The sequence below is a fragment of the Neofelis nebulosa genome, chromosome 2, assembly GCF_028018385.1.
Source record: "Neofelis nebulosa isolate mNeoNeb1 chromosome 2, mNeoNeb1.pri, whole genome shotgun sequence".
NCBI lineage: Eukaryota > Metazoa > Chordata > Mammalia > Carnivora > Felidae > Neofelis > Neofelis nebulosa.
Window position 1 is genome coordinate 18,555,841 of NC_080783.1, and position 25,437 is coordinate 18,581,277.

Consider the following 25,437-nt stretch of genomic DNA (forward strand, 5'->3'; position numbering starts at 1 on the left):
ATGGATGATGTGGGGGCCAGAAGCAGAGAGGCCGGGGGCGGGCTAAGCCTGGGGTAGGACGGGTCCCAGGACCCGGGTGAAGGTTCCACACCTGGCCTTCAGTAGTGGTCAAGACGCAGGCACTTACGCCAAAGGGGAGCAAAGCCGGGCTCGGCCCGAGGCCCCCAGGACTTCCATCTCCCAATGCCGGAGGTAGGAGGCTGAGTACAGTCCAGCCGAGAGGGGCCGTTCTGGGGTGGGTGCTGGCGGCCTGGACCTCTACGTCTCTGATCAGTACAACCTTGGGGCTCTGGCCTGTATCCCACCACTCTAATTTCAGTGGTTAAGAGCTTAGGCTTTTGAACCAGACTAGGTTCTAAATCTTGTCTTAACAGCTTAGTTACTAGCTGTGTGTCCTCGGACGACTTACTTAACCTCTCAGAGCCTCGGTTTCCCTAAATGGTAACAAGGTATAATAGTACCCAAAGTTAAGTGCACGTACTGTGGGGCCAGAATGCCTAGTTCAAATCCCATCTCTGCTAAACTAGTTATGTGACCTTATACAGGCTATTTAAATTTTCTCTCAATTTCTTCATCTGTAAAATGGAAATGAGAATTATCTACTGCGCGGAGTTTTTTGAAGATTAAATGAGATGTAAAGTGCTGAGCACAATATCTGACACACAGCCCTTAGTGTCAGTAAACAGAAATTACTATTATTTTTATTATCATTTTATTTATTTTATCCTGGTGCTTACATCCCAGGCTTGGGACTGTGAAGGCAGGAGTCATGGAAATTCACAAATCCCCAAGTCTTGGCCCCAAGTTGTCCTTGGCATCTCTCGCACAGGCAGGCAGGGATAAATTGGAGAGCAGTGCACATCCAAAGAAGACGGGATGGCCGAGATGGTCTCTTACTGAAACAGGGCCACCAGGAAAAAAGATCCCTCTTATAATCTGTTCCCCACTTTCACACCACTGGGAAGATCTGGTTTCTCTTGGTTCTGAACCTGTTTTTGCCCCCTGGTTCTGACATTCATTCATCTAGATTTAACCTGCTATGTGCCGGGCCTTGTACTAGAAGTTGAGGATTCAAGGTGGACAAGGTACTCTTCACCCTCAGGGAGCTCAGTTTAGAACAGTGCTTCTCAATCTTGGATGTCTTTAGAATCGCCTGGGAATCTTGTTAAAGTACAAATTCTGATTCTGTAGGTCTGAGGTAGGACCTGAGACTCTGCATTTCTAACAAGCTCCCAGGTGACGCTGATGAAGCTGATTCAAGATGTAGAGGATTTTACAAACTAGTAGAGTAGCGGGTGGACAAGGCCAGGCTGATCGCCTGGCAACTAGAGGTGGTCTCCGCCCCCATGCTCGCTGAGGTTCCCTCCCAGGAATCCGCCACGTGACAGTCGGACCGCCCTCTCTGACTAGAGGAGCCGTGTTAGCGCCATGGCTCCCAAGAAGCCGCCCTGCCTTCCTTCCCTGCTGTTGCCACTTCTGACGCTGCTGCTGCCCCAGGTAAAATGACAGGATTGAATCAGCAGGCTGGGTGCGGTGAAACGGGATCAGATCTAGCCCAGGAGAGAAAGAAAGTGAAAAGTAACGCAACAATGGGCAGGGCTAGTTCCATCTCCAATGCAGACACCGGTCCCCCTGCCAACTCGACCTCTGCTGAGCATAATCTCTCCCTTTGCAGGCAGACACTCGGTCGTTCATAGTGGATCGGGAAAATGACAGATTCCTCCTGGATGGGGCCCCATTCCGCTACGTGTCCGGCAGCCTGCACTACTTTCGGGTACCACGGGTGCTTTGGGCAGACCGGCTCTTGAAGATGCGAATGAGTGGCCTCAACGCTGTACAGTTGTAAGAAGTGCTCAGCAGAGCCATGGAGGGTGGCTCCTACCACCCACTTAAGAAGGGTGTTGGGACAGATAGACTGGCTGGGTATGAGAGCTCCAGGGCTTCCAGGCCTAGGGTGGGAAAGGGTGGGCCAGGACCTCCTACCAACCCCTTCCTGGAGATTCCCTGCAAGGCCTGATCCCTTAGGACTCTCCAGCACCGCCCTGCCTCGGGCCCTGTTAACCTCTTTCTTTCTCAGTTATGTGCCCTGGAACTACCATGAGCCAGAGCCTGGGGTCTATAACTTTAATGGCAGCCGGGACCTCACTGCATTTCTGAACGAGGCATCTATAGCAGACCTGTTGGTCATACTCAGACCAGGACCGTACATCTGTGCAGAGTGGGAGATGGTGAGTTAGGAGAAGGGCCACTCGTGCTCTTCTTGGACTCCTCCCATCTGCCCACACTGCAGCGCTATACACAACATCCTCCCTTCTTACCTCCGCTACTTCACTCCCAAACAACAAAACCTGCTGTCTTTATGTTTGTCTCAGGGGGGTCTCCCAGCCTGGTTGCTTCAAAAGCCTGAAATCCAGCTGAGAACCTCAGATCCAGGTGAGTTGAGACAAGATTTTTAGCACAAAAAAAAGCAAACAACAGCAACAAAATGGGTCGTTGGGTGCCCAAAACAGAAGAGACCATCCCCAAACTGGAGATCATTCATGCAGATATTTGAGTGTTTCCTTCATGCCCAACAAGATGCTAGAAACTGGGGAACCAGACAGACCCAGTCCCTGTGCAATGGAGCTTATGGTGAAAGAAACAGATTGTTAAAAAACCAAAACCTGTAAGATTATTGCAAGCTGTATAAATACTACACAAGAAAACAGACAAGGAATTGCGATCGTGAATAACAGAGAAGGCCTGTTGGGGCACCTGGGGGGCTCAGTCGGTTAAACTTCGACTTCGGCTCAGGTCATGATCTCACAGTTTGTGAGTTCAAGCCCCGTGTCAGGCTCTGTGCTGACAGTTCAGAGCCTGGAACCTGCTTCAGATTCTGTGTCTCCCTCTCTCTCTCTGCCCCTCCCCTGCTCATGCTCTTTCTCTCTCTCTCAAAAGTAAACATTAAAAAAAATTAAAAACCGGGAACACCTGTTTTTGGTAGGGAAGTCTGAAGTTCTGAAGGCTCTTCTGAAATGATGACATTTCACTTGACTCCAGGGAAGGGAAAGCTCTGGTCATATAAAGAGTGAGGTGAGAATGACCAGGTAGAAGAAACAGTATATTCAAATGCACAGAGATGGGAAAGAACGTGGCATGGTTGAGGCCAGCTTGGCTGGGGCATAGGGAGAGAGGAATGTGCTGTGAAATTGGAGATAGATAGGGAATGTTAATACAGGACCTTGTAGGCCATTGTAAGGGGTTTGCATTTTATCCTAAGCAGAGTAGAAAGCCACTGAAAGAGCTTAACGAGACATAAACCATTGAAAGAGCTTCTTAAAGAGACATATTGATTTGTTTTCAGATTACTTGAGCCTGAGTGTGGAGAATGGAGGGAGGGGAGCAAGGATAGAGGTGGAAAAACTAATTGGGAGACTCTGGCTATAGTTGAGGAGGCAGGTGTTGGCTCCTGGACTCAGGTGACGGTGGCGGAGATGGGAAGAGGGCAGAATTGAGATACAAGTTGGGGATCAAAATCACCAGGACTGATTGATAGATTTTGTTGGGAAGGGGAAGAGTAGGGGCAGGGGGTAGGGTCCAGAAAGAAAGGAATCCAGCTTTCTGGCTAGTCAAGATGGCGGTGCCATTACTGACATAGGAAAGGTGGAAGAGACTAGGGGTGGCAAAGGACCACCTTTTTGGAGGAAAAGCAGTTCTTCTGATCATGTTAAATTTTTATCATATCACACTCAAGTGAGGATGTTAAGCCACGGGCTGCGTGAGTGTGGAGCTCACGGGGAGGTCTGAGCTAGAGATAAATTTAGGATTCACCAGTCTAAAGATGGCACTTAGATCCACAGATACTGGGCCATTGCCTGGGGAAAGAGCATAGGGAGAGACGAGATAAGAACTCATGATCAACTCTGAAATGCCCACTATTTCAAGGAGTTTGGATTTTACTTCAGGTATAAATAGGAATTCCATCATCAGAGCAAGGGAGTGATTTTATCTGATTTATATCTTTAAAAAAGATCACTCTGGGAGCACGAGTGGTTCAGTTGGTTAAGCTTCTGACTTTGGCTCAGAGTTCATGAGTTTGAGCCCCGTGTCGGGCTCTGTGCTAACAGCTCAGAGCCTGGAGCCTTCTTCAGGTTCTGTGTCTCCCTCTCTGCCCCTTCCCTGCTCATGCTCTCCCTCTCTCCCTCTCTCTCTCTCTCAAAAATAAACATTAAAAAAAAAAAAGGATCACTCTGGTAAAAAAATTGCTTCATATCTGCTGGGGACCTTCCTGGCACTTTACTTCATAGGGTGCTGAAGAGCTTTACGCCCCTTCTAGCAATTCCTCTGACTTCAGCTGACTATGAAATGCATTTGAAATGGCAAAGTAGTGATGGGACACCAACATGCAATGTCCATTGTTCTCAACAAAGCTAGCAACCTCTTCACTGCTGAATCCACGGTCCCTCTCTAGGCCTCCGTTCTTTGTTTTTTTTTTTTTTTTAACATTTATTTATTTTTGAGACAGAGAGAGACAGAGCATGAACGGGGAAGGGTCAGAGAGAGAGGGAGACACAGAATCCGAAACGGCCTTGAGGCCTTTGCACTCGGTGCTCCCTCAGTCTTCCTGCAGAATCACCTTCTCCGTGATGCCTTCCCTGGGCTACGCTCTAAAACTTAAGCTCCCCTTCTTCCATATATATTTTTCTTCCTTCTTCCACATATATCCTTCTTCCATACATATTTTTTTGTTGTTGGCATTAACACACGATACATTTTAGCTATTTATTTATTGTCTGCCTTCCTCACTGGAAAGGAAATTCGACAAGGGCGGAGATTTTGGTCTATTTTGTTGTCCTCTGTATCCCTAACACCTAGAGCATTGTTTGGTGTATAGTAAGCACCCGTAAATACTTGTTGGATGAGATTTAATATGCGCTTGGATTAAAGGAGACGGTCAAACCTGGGCACCCTTTATACAGGAAACAAAATGTAAAGGGGTTCAGTGTCTTAATGCAAAAATATCCTCCAACACATCTTTTGTTGACTTCACCTTTGAGAGTCTGTTGTCTGCTAGGCATTGTCCCCAGCGAGAGGATGCAGCAAATGAACCTGACAGACTAGGTTCCTGCTCACAGTGGGGGAGAGAGACGGTCGGGAAACAATTATAGAAGTAAATGCTTAATTATAATTTGTTACATGCTTGAAAAAGAAGTACGAGGTGATGTGAGAGTGTGTAACAGACATCTGCCCTCATCTGGGATAGCGGAGGTTTTCCTGAGGAAGCGAAATAAGTTAAGATCTTAAGCTTGCATTGGAGTTGGCTGGATAAAGGACAGTGGGGAGAAAGTGTCAGGCAGAGTGAAGTGAAGTGAAGACCCTGAGGGTGAATCAACAAAAATCACAAACAGGAGTTGAGGATGATACCTAAGGCGTGATACCTAATACAGCGATGTTTCAATTAATGACTCAAATCACTTGGATCGTCAGTTACATTAGGGTGCAGGTCAGAGAGTCTGCATTTCTGTGAATTCCCATGCTACTTCACAGCCCTCGCAAGTATACACTGATTACATAATAATAGCTCCATATGATGCATTTAACATTTTTCTTACGTTTAAAAACTAAATTTACAAGAAACACTGCTTCAGGGGGTCCTATGCCCAGATGTCCTTGCCATACAAGTACATAAGAGGGTTTCAGACTCACTGCTTCTCAGATTTATTTGCAGACAAGTGGGATGCCAACTGCAGCCCAGGGTTCAGGCATCACTGAAGTTGCTGGCATAGATACTAAGGGTGGGGGCCATGGAGGCGGTGGTGTCCTAATGAGCAGAGCACTGCTCCTTCCTTTAGACTTTCTTGCCGCAGTGGACTCCTGGTTCAAGGTCTTGCTGCCCAAGTTATACCCATGGCTCTACCACAATGGGGGCAACATCATTAGCATTCAGGTACAAGTGACTGGGTACAAATTGACTGGGTAAGGGGAAGGAGGAGCCAGGGGTCCTAACCCCCACCGCATGGCCAAGCTCCACTTTTCCTTTTCCTTGGCAGGTGGAGAACGAATATGGTAGCTACAAAGCCTGTGACTTCACCTACATGAGACACTTGGCTGGGCTCTTCCGTGCGCTACTAGGAGACAGGATCTTGCTCTTCACCACAGATGGGCCTGAAGGACTCAAATGTGGCTCCCTCCAGGGACTCTATACCACTGTAGATTTTGGCCCAGGTCTCCTGAGCAAGGGTTAGGAGTGGAGTCTGGGGAAGGGGCACCTCTTCTATGTTTATCGTTCACCTTTTGCCTCCTCTCTGCAGCTGACAACATGACCGAAATCTTTGCCCTGCTTCGGAAATATGAACCCCATGGGCCACTGGTGAGGAGCTGGAGGGGATGACAGTCAAAACAAGAGTCAGGGTTTGGAATGGGTCAAGCTCAGTTTCCCATTTCATTTATGGTATCTTCCACTTCACCTTCTAGGTGAACTCTGAATACTACACAGGCTGGCTGGATTACTGGGGCCAGAATCACTCCACACGATCCATTTCAGCTGTAACCAAAGGTCTAGAGACCATGCTGAAGTTGGGAGCCAGCGTGAACATGTAACTGGAGACACGGGGGCCAACATGAAGCTGTAACTGGGTATTGGGGATGAAAATGAAGATTCAGTGGGTCAGCTTTTGCCTTTCCCCCACCTTCCCCCCCCTCTTCAGGTACATGTTCCATGGAGGTACCAACTTCGGATACTGGAATGGTGAGTCCAGATGGTCCCTGGGGTAGAAGCAGGGACGTATCAAGGAATTAGATTATGAGGTCTAGAAGCTGGATATGGCCACCCCTGTCCCCTCTGATGGCAAACTTCTCGGCATGAATTTCGTTGCTTAGTGCCTATTATTTGAGAGATATTGAATTAATGAAATTGATTTGACCCCAGGTGCTGATGAGAAGGGACGCTTTCTTCCAATTACTACCAGCTATGACTATGATGCACCAATATCTGAAGCCGGGGACCCTACACCTAAGCTTTTTGCTCTTCGAAATGTCATCAGCAAGGTGCCCTACCACTTCATTAAGTGCCAAAGGCTTTTATTAATTTGGGGAAAGGGAGTACTTAAATTGTTTGTAATGGGATCCCATAAATCACTGGTTGTTGTCTGGGCCACATAGCCTCACAGAAGCATTTCCCACCCACCCAAATGGGGACTATTTGGGAAGATACACACAAGTGTCTGCAAAATTACAGGATCTCCATGACCCCATGAAGCCCTTCCCTGGACCCCAGGTTAAGATCCCTGTGCGGGGTTTTGGAATAGGGGTTGTGTGGTTTTCCTATGGCTCCTGAGAGAATTTGGGCTCAGTTCCAGGAAATTCCCTTGGGACCTTTACCTCCCCCCAGCCCTAAGATGATGCTCGGACCTTTGACCCTGCACCTGGTAAGCTCTTCCCCATCTTTTCTCTGATCCTACCTCTTTATTCTCTATAAATGGCCTAGCCTATCCTGCCCTCTATTCTGAAACTTCCCCTTTGTTCTAATACCTTTCCCTTTTTCTAATAGGATGGGTATCTGCTGTCTTTCCTGGACATCCTGTGTCCCCACGGGCCCATCCGTTCCATCTTGCCAATGACCTTTGAGGCTGTCAAACAGGTAAGGCATAATCCCACATCCAGTAGGAATGGCAACCTTCCTCAACAGCTGTAGCCAAAGGTTCTCTGAGCTGCACATTTTCCCCACAGTGTCCTCTCTTACCTCTCAGTTCATCTTAAGTACTTAACTCTTCCACACCCAGGACCACGGCTTTATGTTGTACCGGACCTATCTGACCCATACTGTTTCTGAGCCAACACAATTGTGGGTGCCTAACAATGGAGTCCATGACCGTGCCTATGTGATGGTAGATGGGGTAAGAAACTTGTGAGCCCATCTCCTCTCTCCTTCCCAGCACCTTTAGCCTTAAGGTCCCCTTATCTACCTTTTCCCATTGTCTGCCCACATTTGCAGGGGGCCCAGGGATAAGCTGGGATGAGGAAGAATTTGGCTGAGGCTAAGGTTCCAGAATGGATGGGTAACTGACAGGCCACATTCTCTTTGCTCCCCAGATACAGGTGCTAACGTAGCTTCCTGTGTCATGGCCACGAGCTGGATGTGGAGCCCTTCTGCTCACAGATCTTTTTATCCACAGGTGTTTCAGGGTGTCTTGGAACGAAACATGAAACACCAACTATTTTTGATGGGGAAAATGGGGGCCAAACTGGACATCCTGCTGGAGAACATGGGGAGGCTCAGTTTTGGGTCCAACAGCAGTGACTTCAAGGTGAGCTAGCTTTGCCCACCCCCTTCTCCTCCATACTCTTACTGACCAAAGTCCCTTGGAAAGATAGGGGCCTAATGAAAGATAGACAAGAGCCATGTGCTTAGGAGTTAGGCAGCAAAGTAGTCACTTGTGGGGCTCTAGACATGGCCAACAGTTATATCCCAGGGCTTGATTAGGGACAGTTTGGCCTTAAGAGCTTAACGAATGATGAATTTTCATTTGTCTTCTTCACAGGGCCTATTAGAGCCACCAGTTCTGGGCCAAACAGCCCTTACCCAGTGGCTGATGTTCCCTCTCAAAGTTGATAAGCTTGTAAAGTGGTGGTTTCCCCTCCCGTTGCTGAGAAGTTCACACCCTCAAGCTCCCTCTGGCCCCACCTTCTACTCCACAACATTTTCAATTTTAGGAGAAGGCGGGGACACTTTCCTCTTTCTACCTGGATGGACCAAGGTACTGCTGACAGTGGGGTTGGGGTCAAGGTGATGAGAGGAAAATCATGGAAGAAGGGGCAGCAGAAATTCCTCTGATTAGAAACCCCAAAGGGCATGATTCTACGCCCTTGATAGCTGACCCTTTATTTTCTTCTCTCTTTGCCAGGGCCAAGTCTGGATCAATGGGTTTAACTTGGGCCGGTACTGGACAAGGCAGGGGCCACAACAGACCCTCTATGTGCCAAGACCCCTGCTGTTTTCTAGGGGAGCCCTCAACAAAATCACATTGCTAGAGCTAGAAAACGTGCCTCCTGAGCCCCAAGTCCAGTTTCTGGATAGGCCTATCCTCAATAGCACCTTGCATAAGACATACGTCTATTCTCTCTCAGCTGATACACAAAGTCCCTCTGAACCAATGGAGTTAAGTGGGCACTGAAAGAAAGGTAACCCTTGGGCCTGGGACACGGAGTGGGTAGGATCCCTTGGTGCTGGCCCTGGTGACCACGTGGAACCAAAGGTCACAAGGCCTGAATGCGAGTACGAGTGCAGTTTCCTTGCCAAACTTTATTATGATTAAAGTTCCAGAGACGGTACCAGCTCCACACACCTCTGTGGCCCTGTCTTTGCCCTGGTTCCTGAGTGTCCTCCCTAATATTCCAAACACTCTGGTTTCATGGGAAAGAAGAAGCCTAAGGCTAGCATGAATGCACCCTCTCAAGGCCCAGAGTCAGCCCCAGGCGCAGCCCTAAGAGATCAGGAAGAGGGCTTTCCAGCCTGGCAGCGATGATCCCGGAGGCAGCGTGTGGAGCAGAAAGAGAAGTCGAGATAGTGAAAGGGAATGAGGCCTTGGAGGGATGTCCCACAACTCCAGCAGCGTCTGGACAAGAGGAACACAAAGGGCTGAACAGGTACCCCAGAAACTTTCCGATCCAAGCTCTCCCCATTCCCTCCTGCCATTTCTGGTTTGGCTCCAGAGGGTTCCCAGAACATCTCAAGTCCCCTCAACAGCCTGAGTTCTCTGCAAGCACTCATCCTGTGTGCCCCAACACAGCCCACCCATCACTCCTGCTCCTGCAGGCTGAGCACTTACTGAGCACTGACGACTGCAGAGCCTGGGGCCTGAGGGGTGGGGGCTCCCAGCTGGGCAGCCAGCCTGCGCTCTGCAGCCAGGGCTCTCTGCGGGGAAGAGAAGTCTGGTTAAGGACAAGGCCCCAGTGGTGGATGGGATGCTCCAGAAGTGACAGCGGCACACTGGGAAGGGGTCGGACCTCTCAGGAGGTCTCAGCTGTGGAAGAGAGAACCACCGGCCTCACCTTCTCCCGATCGCTGAGGGCGGCAAAGCGCCGCCGCTCTTCTTGCTCCCGCGCCTCCTGCTCCCGCTGCTGCAGCTGCTGTTTTTCCCGTTGCCGCCGGGCAGCCTTCTGCTCCCTTTTCCGCAGAGCCTGCTGTGCCTCCATTTCTGGCGTCAGGGGCCCTGGCACCTGGAGAATTTCCAGGGAGGGGTAAGGTAAGACCCATACATGCTATCTTTGGGGAAACTAGAAGAAAGTAGAAAAGATCTAGCCAGAGTCTGTGATGGCTTCCTACTCTGCTGCTGCTTCTTTTCCAGCTCACCTGAGCCTTGCTGTAATCATAAGCATCTGGATTCTTCTCCATGAACCTTCGGAACTCATTACGTGTTGACTTGTCAGCTGCGACTGTATATGGCGGCCGGGCCCTCGAGTCCCTAGGTGCAAACCGCCCCCACAAAAAAAATGGGTTCAGCTCACTTCCTACATCTCCCAACCTCACCCAGACAGATGAAGGGGATACTGCGAAGTAGCCAGTACCACCATTAGCCTCCAGATGATCCTCTCTATACCCTAAAGGGCTTGGCTTGGGGACCCTTACTTACTGCACAGTAGGGTCAGCACCCGCCTCCAGCAGCAGGCGAACCACTGAGCCTCTCCCAGCTGCAGCTGCTGCATGCAGGAGCGTGAAGCCGCTGGAGCCCAAGGGGGCACTGAGCAGAGACAGAACTCCAGGGTCTATGGGGCCGGCAGCTAGCTGGAGTTTCAACATCCCAACGTCTCCGGCTCGGCAAGCAGCTAGAAGCATGTCCCAGAGCTCTGACTGATCGGGGGTCTTGGCCTCATCCAGAGAAGGCCCCACAGGGGCTGCCCGTCCCTGGGTGGACTGTGAGAAGGCCTCATCTCCTTGAGTTTGCTGGGGAAGAGCCTCCAGGTCTCGGCTTCTCTCCTTCTTATTCCTTTTCCTCCTCCTCCGCTTTGGCAATACCTCAAACTCCCGAAGATCCAGGGTCCCCACTGCCAACTCTACTAGCTCCAACTCCACCTGGAAGCTGTCCTCTCCCTCTGACCCTGAACCTGGGGACAAATATGACATGTTAGGTCCGTCCAAAGAGATATACAGAGGGTGGCAGTATGTGGGCTGGCCCAGATGCTATAAGTGTACATAAAAAGGTAATTCAGATGATCTTGAAATTAAATTAAGTATTTGTAGTTTGTCAGCCAAGACCAAGTAGCACATCAAAAGCTGAGTCCGTTAGTATCACATGCAGAAATGGAACTCTCAGCTCAGACAAGGACAGACCCAGCAGGAGCTATGCAGGAACAAGTGTCCTTAGACTCGCCCCTTGAGCAGCCTTAGGATGGTACATAACAGAGTAGAGCATGGGAGCAGTGACAGCCACACAGACTAAGAGTCTGCAGCCGGGAAAGCAGGCCTTAGCTCCAAACCACACCATCAGGTAAGACAGGTCAATTATGTAAGGTTTATGCAACACAAGCATCTATTTCATGTACTATTTCGTGTTTTCTAAGTACTGAGGATACATCCATGAACAAAAGAGAACAGGAAATTTGGAAAGGTCACAAAACACGTCTCTGTAACTGCTACCACATACCCCTTATCATAACAGACTTATGTGTGTGTATAACGGTGTGTGTGTGTTGTGTAAGGGCTCATCTATAAAGAAGGAAGTGGGGCGCCTGGGTGGCTCAGTCGGTTAAGCATCCGACTCTTGATATCAGCTCAGGTCTTGATCTCAGGGTGGTGAGTTCAAGCCCTGCATCGGGCTCTGTACTGGGCACGGAGCCTACTTAAAAAAAAAAAAAAAAAAAGAAGAAGGAAGTGACAGTAGGAGATCTGACTGCATTTCCAGGATAGACACCCAGATAGAGATTGGACAGTTGCCAGATGGTGCTCAAACCCTGTTTGGGAGACTCCTCGTTCTGCCCAAGTGCCTCATTTTCATCACTGGAGACCTTTCTTTCTGCCTCGATAGCCTTCTTCTCTCTCATGGTCTTCCAGTGTGTCCAAGGTGAGTCCAACCTGACTGTCTCCCGGGGGTCTTCTTCTGCCATAAAACAAAAGATGTTACTCAAGTTTAGTTGAGGAGAAGCCATTCCAGGTTTCTCTCAATGAAGATGCTGTCTGGATCTACAAATGAGAACCAAAGCTTGGGCTGGAAAGTTCAGGAAGATCTAGGGAGTCTGGGGATCTAGAAAAAAGGCTCACCGTGGACATGCAAGGTGGTCAGCTTATGGAGCACACGCTGTAGCTCCCGGAAGGTGGGTCTGCGGGTAGCGAGGGGGATATCCCAAAGCCGGGGATCCCCCCGTTGGAGGGGTGCGCCAGAGCCTCCGAAGAACAAGGACCGGCCAGAGCGGGGGGCACGTAGCAGTATTGTCCCAGCCTCCCCCAGTGCTTTAGCCCAGCCCGGCCCTGCCAGCAGGTCACGAACATCCTAGAAAAAAGAGTAAGTCAGGCCAGTATATCTTCACTTGCTGTTTTCAAATCTCCAACCAAAAAATGGCCCACAGATGATGTGTAAGGGATGGGAAGTAGAAGGTAACACAGGGGAAGGAAGAATGAGAAGGCTGAGGTTCTTGGGGATCCATCCCTAGTCTACCTTCGCCTACTCAGAAATAACGAAGACTGGGAGGATACGGGAGTCCCACCCCCACTGGAGTATCTGCCAAGTTGAGAGGGGTAAACAGTAGATTAGCGGACCACCAGATCTGGGACGCCTAACTCACCTTATATAACGTGGCTTCGTTATAGCGCCTCAGGTTGGCTCCGGCAGAACGAGAAGCCGCACCCCGGGCATCCCGAACTCCCTGGGCCGTGCCCCGCTTGGCCCGCACCGTGTAGCGGTGAAAGGTCTTGTGTGTCACCACGTCTCTTCTGTAGACAACACGGACTCAGTACTGGAAACTAGCCCGTACTCCCAGGCTAACCGGGTCCATTCCATCCTTACACCCACACAGCACCCTCTCACCCTTGAAAAATGGCACCAGCAAAGTGCCCAGCCGCAGCCATGAGCACCACACAGTATTTGGGACCTCCGTTTTGCAGGTTCTGTAGCAGCAGTTCTGGTTCTTCTGGGGACACCTGGATGACAGAGGGACAGCACAAACCTATCTGTTGCATTCACTGAGAGTAAGAAACTAAGTGCCAGGGCTAAGTGTTTCACCTGCACTATCTCATTTCATATAACCATCCTGAGGCTTGTTTCCATTTTACAAGTCAGGAAATTTGAAGCTTGTAGAGGTAGTCCAGATCAAGTGGCAGAATGACAATTCAAACCTAGATTGGTCTGTTTCCAAACTTAACTCCATTACACCCGACCCCAGATTCAGGCCAATTCAATCCAAGATGGTGCTGTCAATTGTGACCCCACATGCAACAGGAAGAAAGAGAGAGAAGTAAGAAATGGACTGGGTTCAGGGGAAATCTAGGCTGAGTGTCCAAAAGGCTGCAGTTGACCACACAACCTGCGCTGCCACTTGCCTGGCGAGGGCCCAGGACACAGCGGTAGGCATCAAGGAACTGGCCCCGGGCATTCTGGAAAAGAACCCGATGGGGGCGGAAGCCTTGGGCTCTGCTGGGCTTCTCATACTCTGCCCTCTCCTCATCCAGAATCTGCAAGCCCTCTTCACTGGCTGAGTCTGAGTCTTCTGATCCTGAGATGCTGGAAAGATCTCCTGAAAACATGAGGTGCACAAGTTTGGCGTTCCATCTTTGACCTTTCCACAGGCTCCTAAACTAGAGCCTTCCTCCACCCCCACGTCCTACTCAACACAGGTCTACCAGCCATCACCTGTGGAACTCTGCTTTTCAAAGTCCAGGGCAGACAGGAGAGGCTTGTCCTTGAGACGTTGCTTTAGGTTAAACCGATGCCAGTCAAGCTTATAATGTTCCCTCTGGTAGGAAGCAAAGGGGGAGGCTGAATGTGGAAATATGCCCCCCTCTGGCCCTTTATGGTACCCATCACCAGTAACAGAACTCCAGGAAGTGTGTTGGATAACACCAACAGCCTTACTCAAAACGTGAACCTTTATTAAAGATAAATCATACGTCTACCTCTCCTCACCCACCATTATACTTTTGCTTCCACCATTTACCTCCGCACCTGGCCTTACCTGTTCCTGGTGGTTGTGGAAGGTCTGGTCACAAGTTGAACAAAATAACTTTTCTGAAATATCAAGCAGACCCTGGAGTTTTCTTTCTGGGCTTGCGCTCTCCCCTGAACCTAAATAAGGGGAGGGTAATTAGAGGTGGAAAGGGAGCCCAAATCTGCACCTGGAATCACATTCACTGTCTAATATACAAAGGGGGATACAAAAGAAAAGGATGACATCTTTTCCTCCAAAGAATTTATAATCTAGTAATAATGAAATAAATGGCACAGTAATCACCTTATACAATATGTTTCTGAAAAAATGTATGTAAGGTGAATATATATCAAACACTAAATTAACTAAAGAGATTACCTAGAGGAATCCTGTAGAAAATAATTTTTGGCAACATTAAAATCATGTTTGCAAAAACCACTTCTCAGATGCCCTTTAAATAGATTAACGTTTCCAATTACAGTCCGGTTTTTAAAAAACATGCTCAAGAAAAAAAGCCAAAGACAAACTAATGTTGTAAAAAAAAAAAAAAAAAAAAAAGTTTTACATTGGGGCGCCTGGGTGGCTCAGTCAGTTAAAATTTGACTCCTGATTTTGGCTCAGGTCATGATCTCATGGTTGGTGAGTTCCAGCCCTGCCTTGGGCTCTATGCTTCCAGCCCCACCTCTGCTTGGGGGTCTTTGTCTCCCAATCTCTCTGCCCTTCCCCCATTCACTCTCTCTCTCAAAAATAAACATTTAAAAAATTTTTGTTCTATATTCAACAAGAACGAGTAATTTAATTGGGATCCAGTTAAATTTGAACTCTAGGAATTCTGAAGTGATTTTGCAGGCAGTGCTTGTAAGCGTGACCTGATACAAACAATGGCAAGAGGTTGGTTTGGAGACAATCCAGGCGTCTGTGTTGGAAACAACCCAGAGATTGAGTGAATCTAAGATAAATTTTATCCATAGAAAGACGTCAACAAGGGCTCTTAAACTGGGGAATATCAATAAGAACGTGCTCCCTGGAGGAGCAATAAGCTCTAAAGAGCGTGTCACGTACCTCATGGATCCTCCCCAAACCTTCCCAGATACCTGGACAGGAAGTCCGCAGAGCTTGGGCCAGAGCCTCCCCAGAAGGGTGGCTCACCAAGTTCAGGCCCTGAAGGACCGGAGCATCCGCGTTGAGGTCAAACAGGGAGACCAACGTAGGAACCTGGGCTGCAGCTGAAACTGGCGACATAGCTGAGCAGAAATTATTTAGGAGCGGCTCTTGGAGCAGAAAGCGGGGAACAGAAACAGAGCTCCCCAGAGAGAGAGAGAGATCCTACCGCCCCGTCTCCTGCCTACCTGACTTGGTCTCCCCAACGCCGCAAGGCACTTCGGGCCTCACTCTGGTACCAGCAGTCCGCTCTGCAGGTTAATACGTGACCCCAACCCGTTTTCTCAAACCCCCAGTCCCGGACCACACAGAGTGAAAGGGGAGCATGCAGCTCCCAAATCGAGTCCAATAGAGCTACAATCCCTAATCGACCGCTCCTCGTTACCCGTGCGATGAACTCCAGCAATGACTAAACCGCGTGTACTCGCCCCCGCCCTCAGCAGCTGCACCAAAGGTCCTGGGAACCGAGCCGCATGTTCGTCTTCAATTCCAAGCCCGGATTTCTGCAACATCACAACAATCTCGTCACTACGGAGCAGCGAAGGGGACAAATGGCGTCGCCCGCAACTCAGCCCCGCCCCACATAGGGCGCACTATTGGTCCTTGTACTGTCCAAGACCCACCTCGATCCTTTAGTCCCGCCTGCGAAGCCGAGAATTGGCCGTCATGTCTCCGCCCCCCACGCTCATTGGTCAGATTGGCTGCGGGTGACAGTGAGTGACAGGCGCCGGGCCTAGAGCTCTGGGTCCGGACGAGCCCAGCGGAGCCGACCGAGCCCCTGGAATCACTCGGGTCACGGTTCCTGAAGTGAAACGCGAGATCGGTTACTGGAATCTCGGGGCCCGGGTTGGGCCTGACCGAGGGTGCCTGCGGAGCCCTAAGTGAGCTCATAGCGGGTAACGGGGGGAAGGGGCTCCGCGGGCGGGGCGGAGGCGCGCAGCCGGAATGTTTTGATGGCGGGGGCGCGCGGACGGGGGCGCGCGCGGGCGGCGGGGCCGCGCGCGAGGTTGTCCGCTGTTGGGAGCCGAGCCCTTGGCCTGGCGCCGGGCGACCCTGGGGCGCACTGGGCTCGGGTCTTGGCGGCTGGGTGTGGGGAGGCAACCCAGCCCACTGGGGCGATCTGCTGTCGGACTGGCTCGATTCTTCCAACATCCGCAGGAACCTCTGAGCCCAGGCCCGGCCAGCCGGGGCTCCATGACCCTGGGTCCACACTGACCTGGTCAGTGGTGAGTTCCCTGACGGCTTGGTCAGCTCCTTCTGACCCAGGGCTCTCACTAACCCAGGGAATCCCACTGGGGCCAGGCTGGGCCGTGTTCCAGGGCCCCAGGGTCTGCACCGACTGGGTGAGTGCCATCTAAACATGCCTGGCTCCAGGGACCTAGGGAACCCACACTTTGCCCAGGATCTGTGTCTACAGTGACCCAGTCAGGATTTCCCCTCCAGGAACTATGCCTGTCTGCTGGACCTTTGCTGCTAGGGAACCAGGGGAAGGGGGTGATCAGAAAGGTCTTGTTCAGAAAGACCCTGTTCTTGGGTTTTGGATTTGGGGCTTTGAGGACCCTGAGAGGCCTATAGAATATTCTGAGGCCGAGGTGGGGCAATGGAAAAACAGTCTGGAGGGGCTGCCTGACCTCAGGTCTGTACTGATCCAGTCTTTACAGGTTCAACAAGCCACTTCTTGGGATGAGTTGGATGAGTGGCCCTGTATAGTACAACCAGAGGAAGGGCACATGGCCGTAGTACCTCTTCCTCACGGCAGCCTCCCTGCCCCTTGCTTGGCCTCCTCTTAGTTGAGGGTGGGTGGGCAGGGGGGTTGGGTTTCTTTCTGTCCCCAATCCCCACTCTCTGGGGCCTGACACCTTCTCCTCCAGCAGCTGCAGAGCCAGGGCATCAAGGGCTGGAGTGGAGCAGATGCTGTCCATGGAGCTGGTAGGGCCATGTGCTTATCTCAACCTTTGTTTACAAAATGCTTCCAAACTTCTAGTCTCTTGGGAGACCCGGGTTTCTCCTGGAGGGCAGAGGGAAGTCCCCTTATCTCCACTGAATAGAAGATGAAACAGCCCCTGCCCTCCAGCAAAGGGGCAGAGCCTGACTTCAGACCGGCAAGACCTCAGTAGACACTCAGTAGAGGCTCTGGGAATGACTGACCTCCCAGGCCCTGAGCTTGCTGCTCTCCTTTGGTAGCAACTCCACTGCCTTTGAGCCAAGAAGACTGGTAGTGGAGACCAAGCCCAAGGATTCTTTCTCACTCTTTCTGGCCTACTAGGCAGGACAGAAGACAAGCAGCACCAAAGTCTGAACCTGGATCTCTTTTCATTACCGGCAGGTGGACAAAGTGGACAGGGGGCGGTGGTGATGGCGCAGTTTGACACTGAATACCAGCGCCTTGAGGCCTCCTACAGTGATTCACCCCCTGGGGAGGAGGACCTATTGGTGCACGTCCCTGAGGGGAGTAAATGTGAGTGCTTGGACACAACAAGGGCGCCAGGGCATGGGGAGAGAGTTGGTGGAGGAACACGGAGGGAACAAGGGGCTCATGTTCCTTCGGGGCTCTGACATCTCTGCTCCTATGCCCACAGCACCTTGGCACCACATCGAAAACCTTGACCTCTTCTTCTCTCGAATATCCTTTGTGTCTCTGTGTTGGAGCTCTGGGAACTTTATCCCCTCCCTAAGCCAGGCCCCTCATGGGCAGTTGGGGTGGGTCTGATTCTAGTCTCTGGAAGGGAGGTGGAAGTTTTCTTAACACTGAAAGAGGCTGAGGAAATAACGATTGTTATAGATAATGATACCCCAGGTTTACCAAGAACTACGTGCCTTTCACTTTGTGGTGTCAGTTTATAAGGAACCTCTTTAAAGGTGATCTTTCTTTTTGATGGGACGCTAATAACTATAATAATATCTTTTGACTTATTCTGTGTCAGCTCTGTGTTAAATACTTTATGCATATTGTTTCATATCTAATAATTCTATGAGACACGTGCTATAAGACAGGTGCTATTATCTATGGGACAGGTACCACTGCAGACAAAAGTTTAGAGAGGGTAAGTAATTTTGGCCAAAGTCACACAGCTTGAAAGTCATGGAGCCAGGAGTTAAGTTCAGGTATGTGACACCAAAGTCTGTGCTCTTAACTGCTGTCTCTATCAACCACATTTTTCTTGACAATTCTACGTTTATAATCTACACCAGAAGAATGGCTTCACTTGCATGCTCATCGGGGAGATCTTTGAGCTCATGTAAGTCTAAGAAGGGAAGGTGATGTGGTGAAGGACTACATGTCAGTCTTTCCTTGAGCTCAGCCCTGGCCATTCCTGCCAAGGCGGTTCAGTCCTAGGCTCAAAACTCTGCAGACTCTCAGAATTCAGGGACTGGGTGTGGCACCAAAATTTCCAATCTCATTTTTTTGTTTTTAATCTCCCCTATAAGGAATGCTTTCCAAGTCCTATCTCTTCCATGAAGAGAACTCAGACTTGATCATTTCATTAGAGCTCCAATGGAATGGGCATAGTTCAGTCTGGAGGTCTTAGAGATGCCTGCCACTTACTTAAGAAAAGTGTGTTGTTCTGCTTTGGTTAACAGCTTTAGAAGGCAAAGAGCTTTCTAAAAGGGAGGAGCCATATGGTTTTGCCAAAGGGAATGGGATTGGGAAACCTTCCTTCAATAAGAAAAGACTGTAAACCCCCTAAGGGCTTCTACATACTATCTCAAAAGGAAATCAGGGATTGGGAAGAAGAAACCACAATCAGAAGATCTTTGAGAGTCTAGTAAGTGGTGGCAGAGATTACTACTGGTGAGAAAAGCTGGCTGATTGTGTGATGCCCTGAGGCTAAAAGGAAAAAGTAGTAGCTGGTTTGGGTCTTAGAAGGTCCCTGGGGCTGGGCAGTAAGGAGAGCCCCCTGGGAGTTCTCCAGCGCCTGCGTGTCCCTAGAGGCTGTAGTCTATAATCTCCTTCTGCTGCTTCCAGACTCTTCTCTTTCCCCACACTGTTTCACTGGTGCTTCTCTGACTCCTGGACTGTGGCCCCTCTTCCCAACTCCCCAGGCAGTTCCTCTTTGTGGTTGCCTTCACCACCTTCCTGGTTAGCTGTGTGGATTATGACATCCTATTTGCCAACAAGATGGTGAACCATAGTCTTCACCCTACCGAGCCTGTCAAGGTCACTCTGCCAGATGCCTTTTTGCCTGCCCAGGTCTGTAGTGCAAGGTAAGGGCTGCAGAGTTCTGCTAACAGGTGGGGGGAATGGAATGGAATGTGAGGTAGTCACACGTCCCCTAGAGCACAGACTCGGCCTCACCACATCCTTCAGGATAGCATCGTGTCTCCCAAGACTCCGCAAGGGCCGCCCCTCCTTCCTTCCTTTGTCCTCCCCACTAGGATTCAGGAAAATGGCTCCCTTATCACCATCCTGGTCATCGCTGCTGTATTCTGGATCCATCGGCTTATCAAGTTCATCTATAACATTTGCTGCTACTGGGAGATCCACTCCTTCTACCTGCATGCTCTGCGTATCCCCATGGTGAGACTGGGAAGTTGAGCGGTTAGCACCACAGCCCAAGATGCCTTCTGTGGCTAGGGAAGGGTGGGGTGTATTCCTGGGCCTCGGGCGTCCTCATCCGTCCCTGGTAGGTCAGGGAGTGTCTGCTTAAAGGCTCCGCGCGGCTAAGCACAGGACCTCACAGCTAATGCGGGGAAGGAGTCGGGGCAAAAGCCCACCTTCCCTGCCTTGTCTCTCTCCCACCCTACAGTCTGCCCTTCCATACTGCACGTGGCAGGAAGTGCAGGCCCGAATCGTGCAGACCCAGAAAGAGCACCAGATCTGCATCCACAAGCGCGAGCTGACCGAGCTGGACATCTACCACCGCATCCTCCGTTTCCAGAACTACATGGTCGCGCTGGTTAACAAATCCCTCCTGCCTCTGCGCTTCCGCCTGCCCGGCCTTGGGGAGGCCGTCTTCTTCACCCGTGGCCTCAAGTACAACTTCGAGCTGATCCTCTTCTGGGGACCCGGCTCTCTGTTTCTCAATGAATGGAGCCTCAAGGCTGAGTACAAACGTGGGGGGCAACGGCTAGAGCTGGCCCAGCGCCTCAGCAACCGCATCCTGTGGATCGGCATCGCCAACTTCCTGCTGTGCCCCCTTATCCTCATCTGGCAGATCCTGTACGCCTTCTTCAGCTACGCCGAGGTGCTGAAGCGGGAGCCCGGGGCCCTGGGAGCACGTTGCTGGTCACTCTACGGCCGCTGCTACCTCCGCCACTTCAACGAGTTGGAGCACGAGCTGCAGTCCCGCCTCAACCGAGGCTACAAGCCCGCCTCCAAGTACATGAATTGCTTCTTGTCACCTCTGCTGACGCTGCTGGCCAAGAACGGCGCCTTCTTCGCTGGCTCCATCCTGGCCGTGCTTATTGCCCTCACCATCTACGACGAAGATGTGCTGGCTGTGGAACACGTCCTCACCACCGTCACACTCCTGGGGGTCACCGTGACCGTGTGCAGGTGGGCCAGGGGCAGCAGGCGGGAGCAAGCAGGCTAGCGTTCCTGGGGAAGGCTTGCCTCTCACGGGGACCCTGATCCCCCTAGGTCCTTTATTCCGGACCAGCACATGGTGTTCTGCCCTGAGCAGCTGCTCCGCGTGATCCTCGCTCACATCCACTACATGCCTGACCACTGGCAGGGTAATGCCCACCGCTCGCAGACCCGGGACGAGTTTGCCCAGCTCTTCCAGTACAAGGCAGTGAGTGGAGTTGGAGTTAGGGCCTGCTAGAGACTGGCTAATAGCTCGGTGGTAAGGGCTGGGATCCCTCCTCCTCTCTTACGATCTGGGTCCCCTCCCTTTTAGGTGTTCATCTTGGAGGAATTACTGAGCCCCATTGTCACACCCCTGATCCTCATCTTCTGCCTGCGTCCACGGGCCCTGGAGATTATAGACTTCTTCCGCAATTTCACCGTAGAGGTCGTTGGTGTTGGAGATACCTGCTCCTTTGCTCAGATGGATGTTCGCCAGCATGGGCATCCCCAGGTACCGGGAGAGGACGGGCAGGTGGCCAGAGGCGATGCCAGCATTGTCTTTGGGCAAACTGAGCCAACGAATCACCACAAAAAGGCAGCCCTGCCTCTGGGCAGCCACGTGCCAGGGCGCACACTGCTTGGTAAACCGGAGCTAGGGCTGGATTTTAGCCTTAAACTTGCACCTTTGGCCACGTTCCCTTGAGAAAGGCACAAACCGAGCAACTAGTCCAGCACGCGACTACTCCTGGGGTGGGGCACCGGGGCCCCTGGACAAGATACAGCAGCGCGTTGTGGTCCGTTCTCCAGGGGCACAGCCTCCCCTCTAGCAGGAAAAGTACAAAAAGGGTTCCCGTCAGAGGACAGTCCTGCTCACTGTAGCCTCCCTTGTGCAGTGGCTGTCTGGTGGGCAGACAGAGGCCTCAGTGTACCAGCAAGCTGAGGATGGGAAGACAGAGTTGTCCCTCATGCACTTTGCCATCACCAACCCTGGCTGGCAGCCACCACGTGAGAGCACGGCCTTCCTCGGCTTCCTCAAAGAGCAGGTTCAGCGGGACGGAGCAGCGGCTGGCCTTGCCCAAGGGGGTCTGCTCCCTGAAAATGCTCTCTTTACGTCCATCCAGTCCTTACAATCTGAGTCTGAGGTGTGTTCCTGGGGCCTGGGCGGTGACGGGCAGCGTGTGCTCCAGGTGCTGGGAGTTGAGGACTGGACGTGGGGTGGAAGGGCCTACCTACCCTATCAGTTTCCTTCTGTCTGTTAAGTCTATTCCACTGAGTCCTGACACCCAGGATACCGGGGGACCCCGCAGCCTCCCTCCTGCCCTGGGAAGTCTACCCACCCGTTTTCCTTCACAGCCACTGAGCCTTATTGCAAATGTGGTAGCCGGCTCCTCCTGCCGGGGCCCCCCACTGCCCAGAGACCTTCAAGGCTCCAGGCACAGGGCTGAGGTCGCCTCTGCCCTGCGCTCCTTCTCCCCTCTGCACCCGGGTCAGGTCCCCACGGGCCGAGCCGCCAGCACCATGACAGGCTCTGGGTGAGTAGAGGTGGGCCGCGATGGGAGGACTTGGGAGTAGACCCCAGCAACTTCTGTGGGTCAGAAATGTTGACGGCTGCTGTCTGTCTGTGCTGGGAGGGACAGGGTGGATGCCAGGACAGCCAGCTCCGGGAGCAGCGTGTGGGAAGGACAGCTACAGAGCCTGGTGCTGTCGGAATACGCGTCCACCGAGATGAGCCTGCATGCCCTCTATATGCACCAGGTGAGTGGGCAGGAAGGGGCCGAGCCACGGGATCCAGGTGGCCGCTGAAAAAGAGAGGGTTTGGGGTGTGGAAAAGCAAGACCTGGGCTCAGAACCCTTCTCTGCCTTTTACCCACTCTGTAATCTCCATTCCCGCATATACCCTTTTACTATCCTTTTTAGCCAAGCTTACTTTCATCCAGCGCCTTTACCCGTTTGTTTCCCTTGCCAAGAATCCACTTCCCTGAGATATGCGTATCGCTCCCCCGTTGTCTTTATTCACCTATCTGTTCTTACCTCCTCTGTGAGACCATCTCTGGCCACCCTGACTAAAAGCCTCCCTTGGCCACCCTCCTAAATCTTCCTGCTCTGTTTTTCTCCATAGCTTCTATCTGACATATTGTATTTTTCCCCCCTCTTTATTTTATTGTCTATAACCCCACCCCATCCCCCAGTATATAAGCCATACAGGGCTGGGATTTTTGTCTATTCTGTTCACCGCTGTAGTCCCAGCACCTAAAAAAGTGCCTGGCACTTAGATGCGCAACCAATCTGTTCTTGACTTACATGACTACACAAAGTGAGGGTCATTACAGCTCTTACATTACACACAGATTTGTTCCAGGGACCTGCGGAGAATTTAACCTGTAAGATGTCATATGTGTGTTAACATAATGGTTACTCTGGGTTAGTGATTCTGGGTGAGGTGGCAAAAATGGGAACTGGGGGATACCATGGTGGGGGGCAGCTGTTTCAGACATCCTGTCCCCAACTAATGAGCCCCCCCACTTTTCAGCTCCACAAGCAGCAGGCCCAGGCCGAACCCGAGCGGCACGTGTGGCACCGCCGGGAGAGCGATGAGAGTGGGGAGAGTGCCCCTGAAGAGGGGGGAGAGGGCTCCCGGGCCCCCCAGCCTATCCCCCGCTCTGCCAGCTATCCCTGTGCTACACCCCGGCCTGGAGCACCTGAGACCACCGCCCTGCAGGGGGGCTTCCAGAGGCGTTACGGGGGCATCACAGGTATCCAATGGCGGTTAGGGAGGACACAGAGCCTTGGGGGAAGGGTGGCTCTTTCCGAAGCCTCTTGGGAGGAAAGAGGTCAGAGCAATCAGGCCCAAAGAGACTAACCCTCATCTCCACCCCGCATAGAACCTTTCTCCACATTTCTGTTTGGGTTAATTCTAAGGGTATGTTTACTTTTGTCTCTAGATCCTGGCACAGTACCCCGGGCTCCCTCTCACTTCTCTCGGCTGCCCCTTGGAGGGTGGGCTGAAGATGGACAGTCAGCATCAAGGCACCCAGAGCCTGTGCCCGAGGAGGGCTCGGAGGACGAGCTTCCCCCACAGGTGCACAAGGTAAGGGCTCCAGGACCCGAGAACAACTACCAGAAGTAGTAACTTCCAGGCTGAGGTCCAAGTCCCATGTGAGAGAAGGCAGCCCTCTCGTACAGAGATGCTGCTTCTCCCCTCCAACATACACTCCCGTTTTCTTCCCTCACCTACTCTGAAATCAATTTCTGAAGGAATCAAGCTTTCCTTTTCCTTTATCTCCAGGCTTTATTTGGGTCAGCAGCTAGCTAAAGACTATATCCACTGCTAACCCTTTTCTCTCCACAGGTGTAGGCAAGGCTGAGGAAGGTCCCTATGTCCCAGGATGGAGGCCACTGTTGCCCTGCCATCCCATCCTCCCGCCACGGAGGGCTTCTCTGAGTGTCGCCCGGCTCCACGTGTGTGGTGTTTGTGTGTCCGTGCCCGGCCAAGGGAGGTGCCAACGCTGGGCTTGCCACAGCCCCAGGAGAGAAATTGGGGGCCTAGGAACCAAGGCACACAGGACTCTAGCCTCATTCCCAGGACCCCCCCCCCCCCCCTCCTTGGCTCAGAGTGTGGTGCTAGAAACTGGTCCCCAGCCCAGCCCCAGTACTGCCACCTTCGCACCTGCCCCTGCAAGTCTCCAGAGGACTGCCCATCACAGAAGCTGCCAAGCAGGGAGCACCTGTGCCAACTGTGGAGTGGGGAGGTTGGGTCTGGACCCTGCAGCCTCCCTCCCTCCACCCTGAACAGATGAGCAGCTCAGGCTGTGGCCCTTACCTCACTCCCACTTCTCTCCCAGTGCTGCAGCCTGCTCACTTCTCTCCTGCTTCCCACACATTACTGGCGTGTATGCCGCTTGCTCCCGTTCTGTTCAGCTTTTGCTTTGCACTGGTGTGGAGGCCCTAGCTCCCAGTTATCTTTTGACACTAAGAAGGAAGGTTTCGAAATTGCAGGAGCAGGATAGAAATTATTTGCTGCCCTCTCCCACTTTTAGGATGGGCCCCTGGGAGACTGAGGCCATCCTGGCCCCCATTGCTGCTTATTGTACCCCTTACCGCCTGCACTTGGGACGGACTGGGCTGGAGTGTGCCCTTGGCTGTCTACCTCCCAGCAAGAGAGCTCTGGCCTGTCTCCCGCTGACCCCTAGAGGGGGATGGAGGCGCGACAGGAGGCCTTCGCCCTAGGCTTTGAGCTGCCGCGTTGCATGCTGGGATTCAGCTCCTACTCTCCGCCCCGCGCCTCGCCCAGGTCTGGTCCGCTGCGGGTGTGGTGAACCGCGCTGCCTGAGCTCGCAGCGGAAGGAGTAGGAACTGTGTACAGCTTGATAACCCTTAATAAAAAAAAAAAAAGGGACTTTGACCAAGTCTTGGCCTGTTTTCTCGCGCGGCTAGGATTCTGAGAACGAGTGGGTTGCGTCTGATCCCCCAGGTGGCTGGGGCCCTATAGGAAAGTGGGCCTATGTCGTCACTCAGCTAAACCGAGCCAGCGTGCTAGCAAAAGGTCTATTTCCTAGCCATGGTTCCGTGGAGGTCAAGGTCTCCCGCTGTACGTGCGGTCAGATTTCGCGCCCTGCGCACGTGACCAGCCCGACTCCGCCCCTGTATTTTGC

The 25,437-nt window shown here is 51.9% G+C and overlaps 3 protein-coding genes across 17 annotated transcripts; 2 read left to right on the plus strand and 1 right to left on the minus strand.

Moving 5' to 3' along the window:
* Positions 1 to 26: 26 nt before the first annotated feature.
* GLB1L (galactosidase beta 1 like) lies at positions 27 to 9,320 on the plus strand. 7 transcript variants are annotated; one of them, XM_058704200.1, is made up of 17 exons: positions 30 to 192; positions 1,192 to 1,497; positions 1,676 to 1,842; positions 2,078 to 2,228; positions 2,373 to 2,433; positions 5,832 to 5,926; positions 6,030 to 6,204; positions 6,291 to 6,349; positions 6,454 to 6,575; positions 6,687 to 6,727; positions 6,908 to 7,026; positions 7,332 to 7,406; positions 7,529 to 7,618; positions 7,761 to 7,874; positions 8,154 to 8,285; positions 8,520 to 8,735; positions 8,883 to 9,320. In XM_058704200.1, exons 2-17 carry the CDS (start codon positions 1,429 to 1,431, stop codon positions 9,150 to 9,152), a joined length of 1,956 nt encoding a protein of 651 aa, XP_058560183.1. In that variant the 5' UTR covers positions 30 to 192; positions 1,192 to 1,428; the 3' UTR covers positions 9,153 to 9,320. The 7 variants fall into 7 exon arrangements, with proteins under 7 accessions (XP_058560237.1, XP_058560228.1, XP_058560183.1 ...); XM_058704207.1 differs by having other exon boundaries at positions 1,230 to 1,497; XM_058704229.1 differs by having other exon boundaries at positions 1,359 to 1,497.
* Positions 9,261 to 15,800, minus strand: ANKZF1 (ankyrin repeat and zinc finger peptidyl tRNA hydrolase 1). 3 transcript variants are annotated; one of them, XM_058704180.1, is made up of 14 exons: positions 15,662 to 15,800; positions 15,210 to 15,359; positions 14,143 to 14,252; positions 13,821 to 13,923; positions 13,511 to 13,704; positions 12,999 to 13,111; positions 12,757 to 12,904; positions 12,236 to 12,464; positions 11,928 to 12,074; positions 10,611 to 11,082; positions 10,331 to 10,442; positions 10,030 to 10,197; positions 9,807 to 9,892; positions 9,261 to 9,593 (listed from the first exon to the last, which is right to left on the minus strand). In XM_058704180.1, the coding sequence occupies exons 1-14, from the start codon at positions 15,786 to 15,788 to the stop codon at positions 9,470 to 9,472; spliced, it is 2,283 nt and encodes a 760-aa protein (XP_058560163.1). In that variant the 5' UTR covers positions 15,789 to 15,800; the 3' UTR covers positions 9,261 to 9,469. The 3 variants fall into 3 exon arrangements, with proteins under 3 accessions (XP_058560163.1, XP_058560167.1, XP_058560172.1); XM_058704184.1 differs by having other exon boundaries at positions 15,465 to 15,793; XM_058704189.1 differs by lacking the exon at positions 15,210 to 15,359 and having other exon boundaries at positions 15,662 to 15,789.
* Positions 15,801 to 15,991: 191 nt separating this feature from the next.
* ATG9A (autophagy related 9A) lies at positions 15,992 to 25,187 on the plus strand. Of its 7 annotated transcripts, none has more exons than XM_058704150.1 (16): positions 15,992 to 16,172; positions 17,148 to 17,205; positions 17,603 to 17,734; positions 17,856 to 17,899; positions 18,451 to 18,515; positions 19,321 to 19,482; positions 19,654 to 19,795; positions 20,025 to 20,773; positions 20,858 to 21,011; positions 21,117 to 21,296; positions 21,679 to 21,927; positions 22,139 to 22,317; positions 22,423 to 22,540; positions 23,316 to 23,538; positions 23,728 to 23,873; positions 24,135 to 25,187. In XM_058704150.1, the coding sequence occupies exons 3-16, from the start codon at positions 17,632 to 17,634 to the stop codon at positions 24,138 to 24,140; spliced, it is 2,520 nt and encodes an 839-aa protein (XP_058560133.1). In that variant the 5' UTR covers positions 15,992 to 16,172; positions 17,148 to 17,205; positions 17,603 to 17,631; the 3' UTR covers positions 24,141 to 25,187. The 7 variants fall into 7 exon arrangements, with proteins under 7 accessions (XP_058560133.1, XP_058560105.1, XP_058560119.1 ...); XM_058704122.1 differs by having other exon boundaries at positions 15,992 to 16,157; XM_058704136.1 differs by having other exon boundaries at positions 15,992 to 16,157; positions 17,151 to 17,205.
* The last annotated feature ends 250 nt before the right edge of the window (positions 25,188 to 25,437 follow it).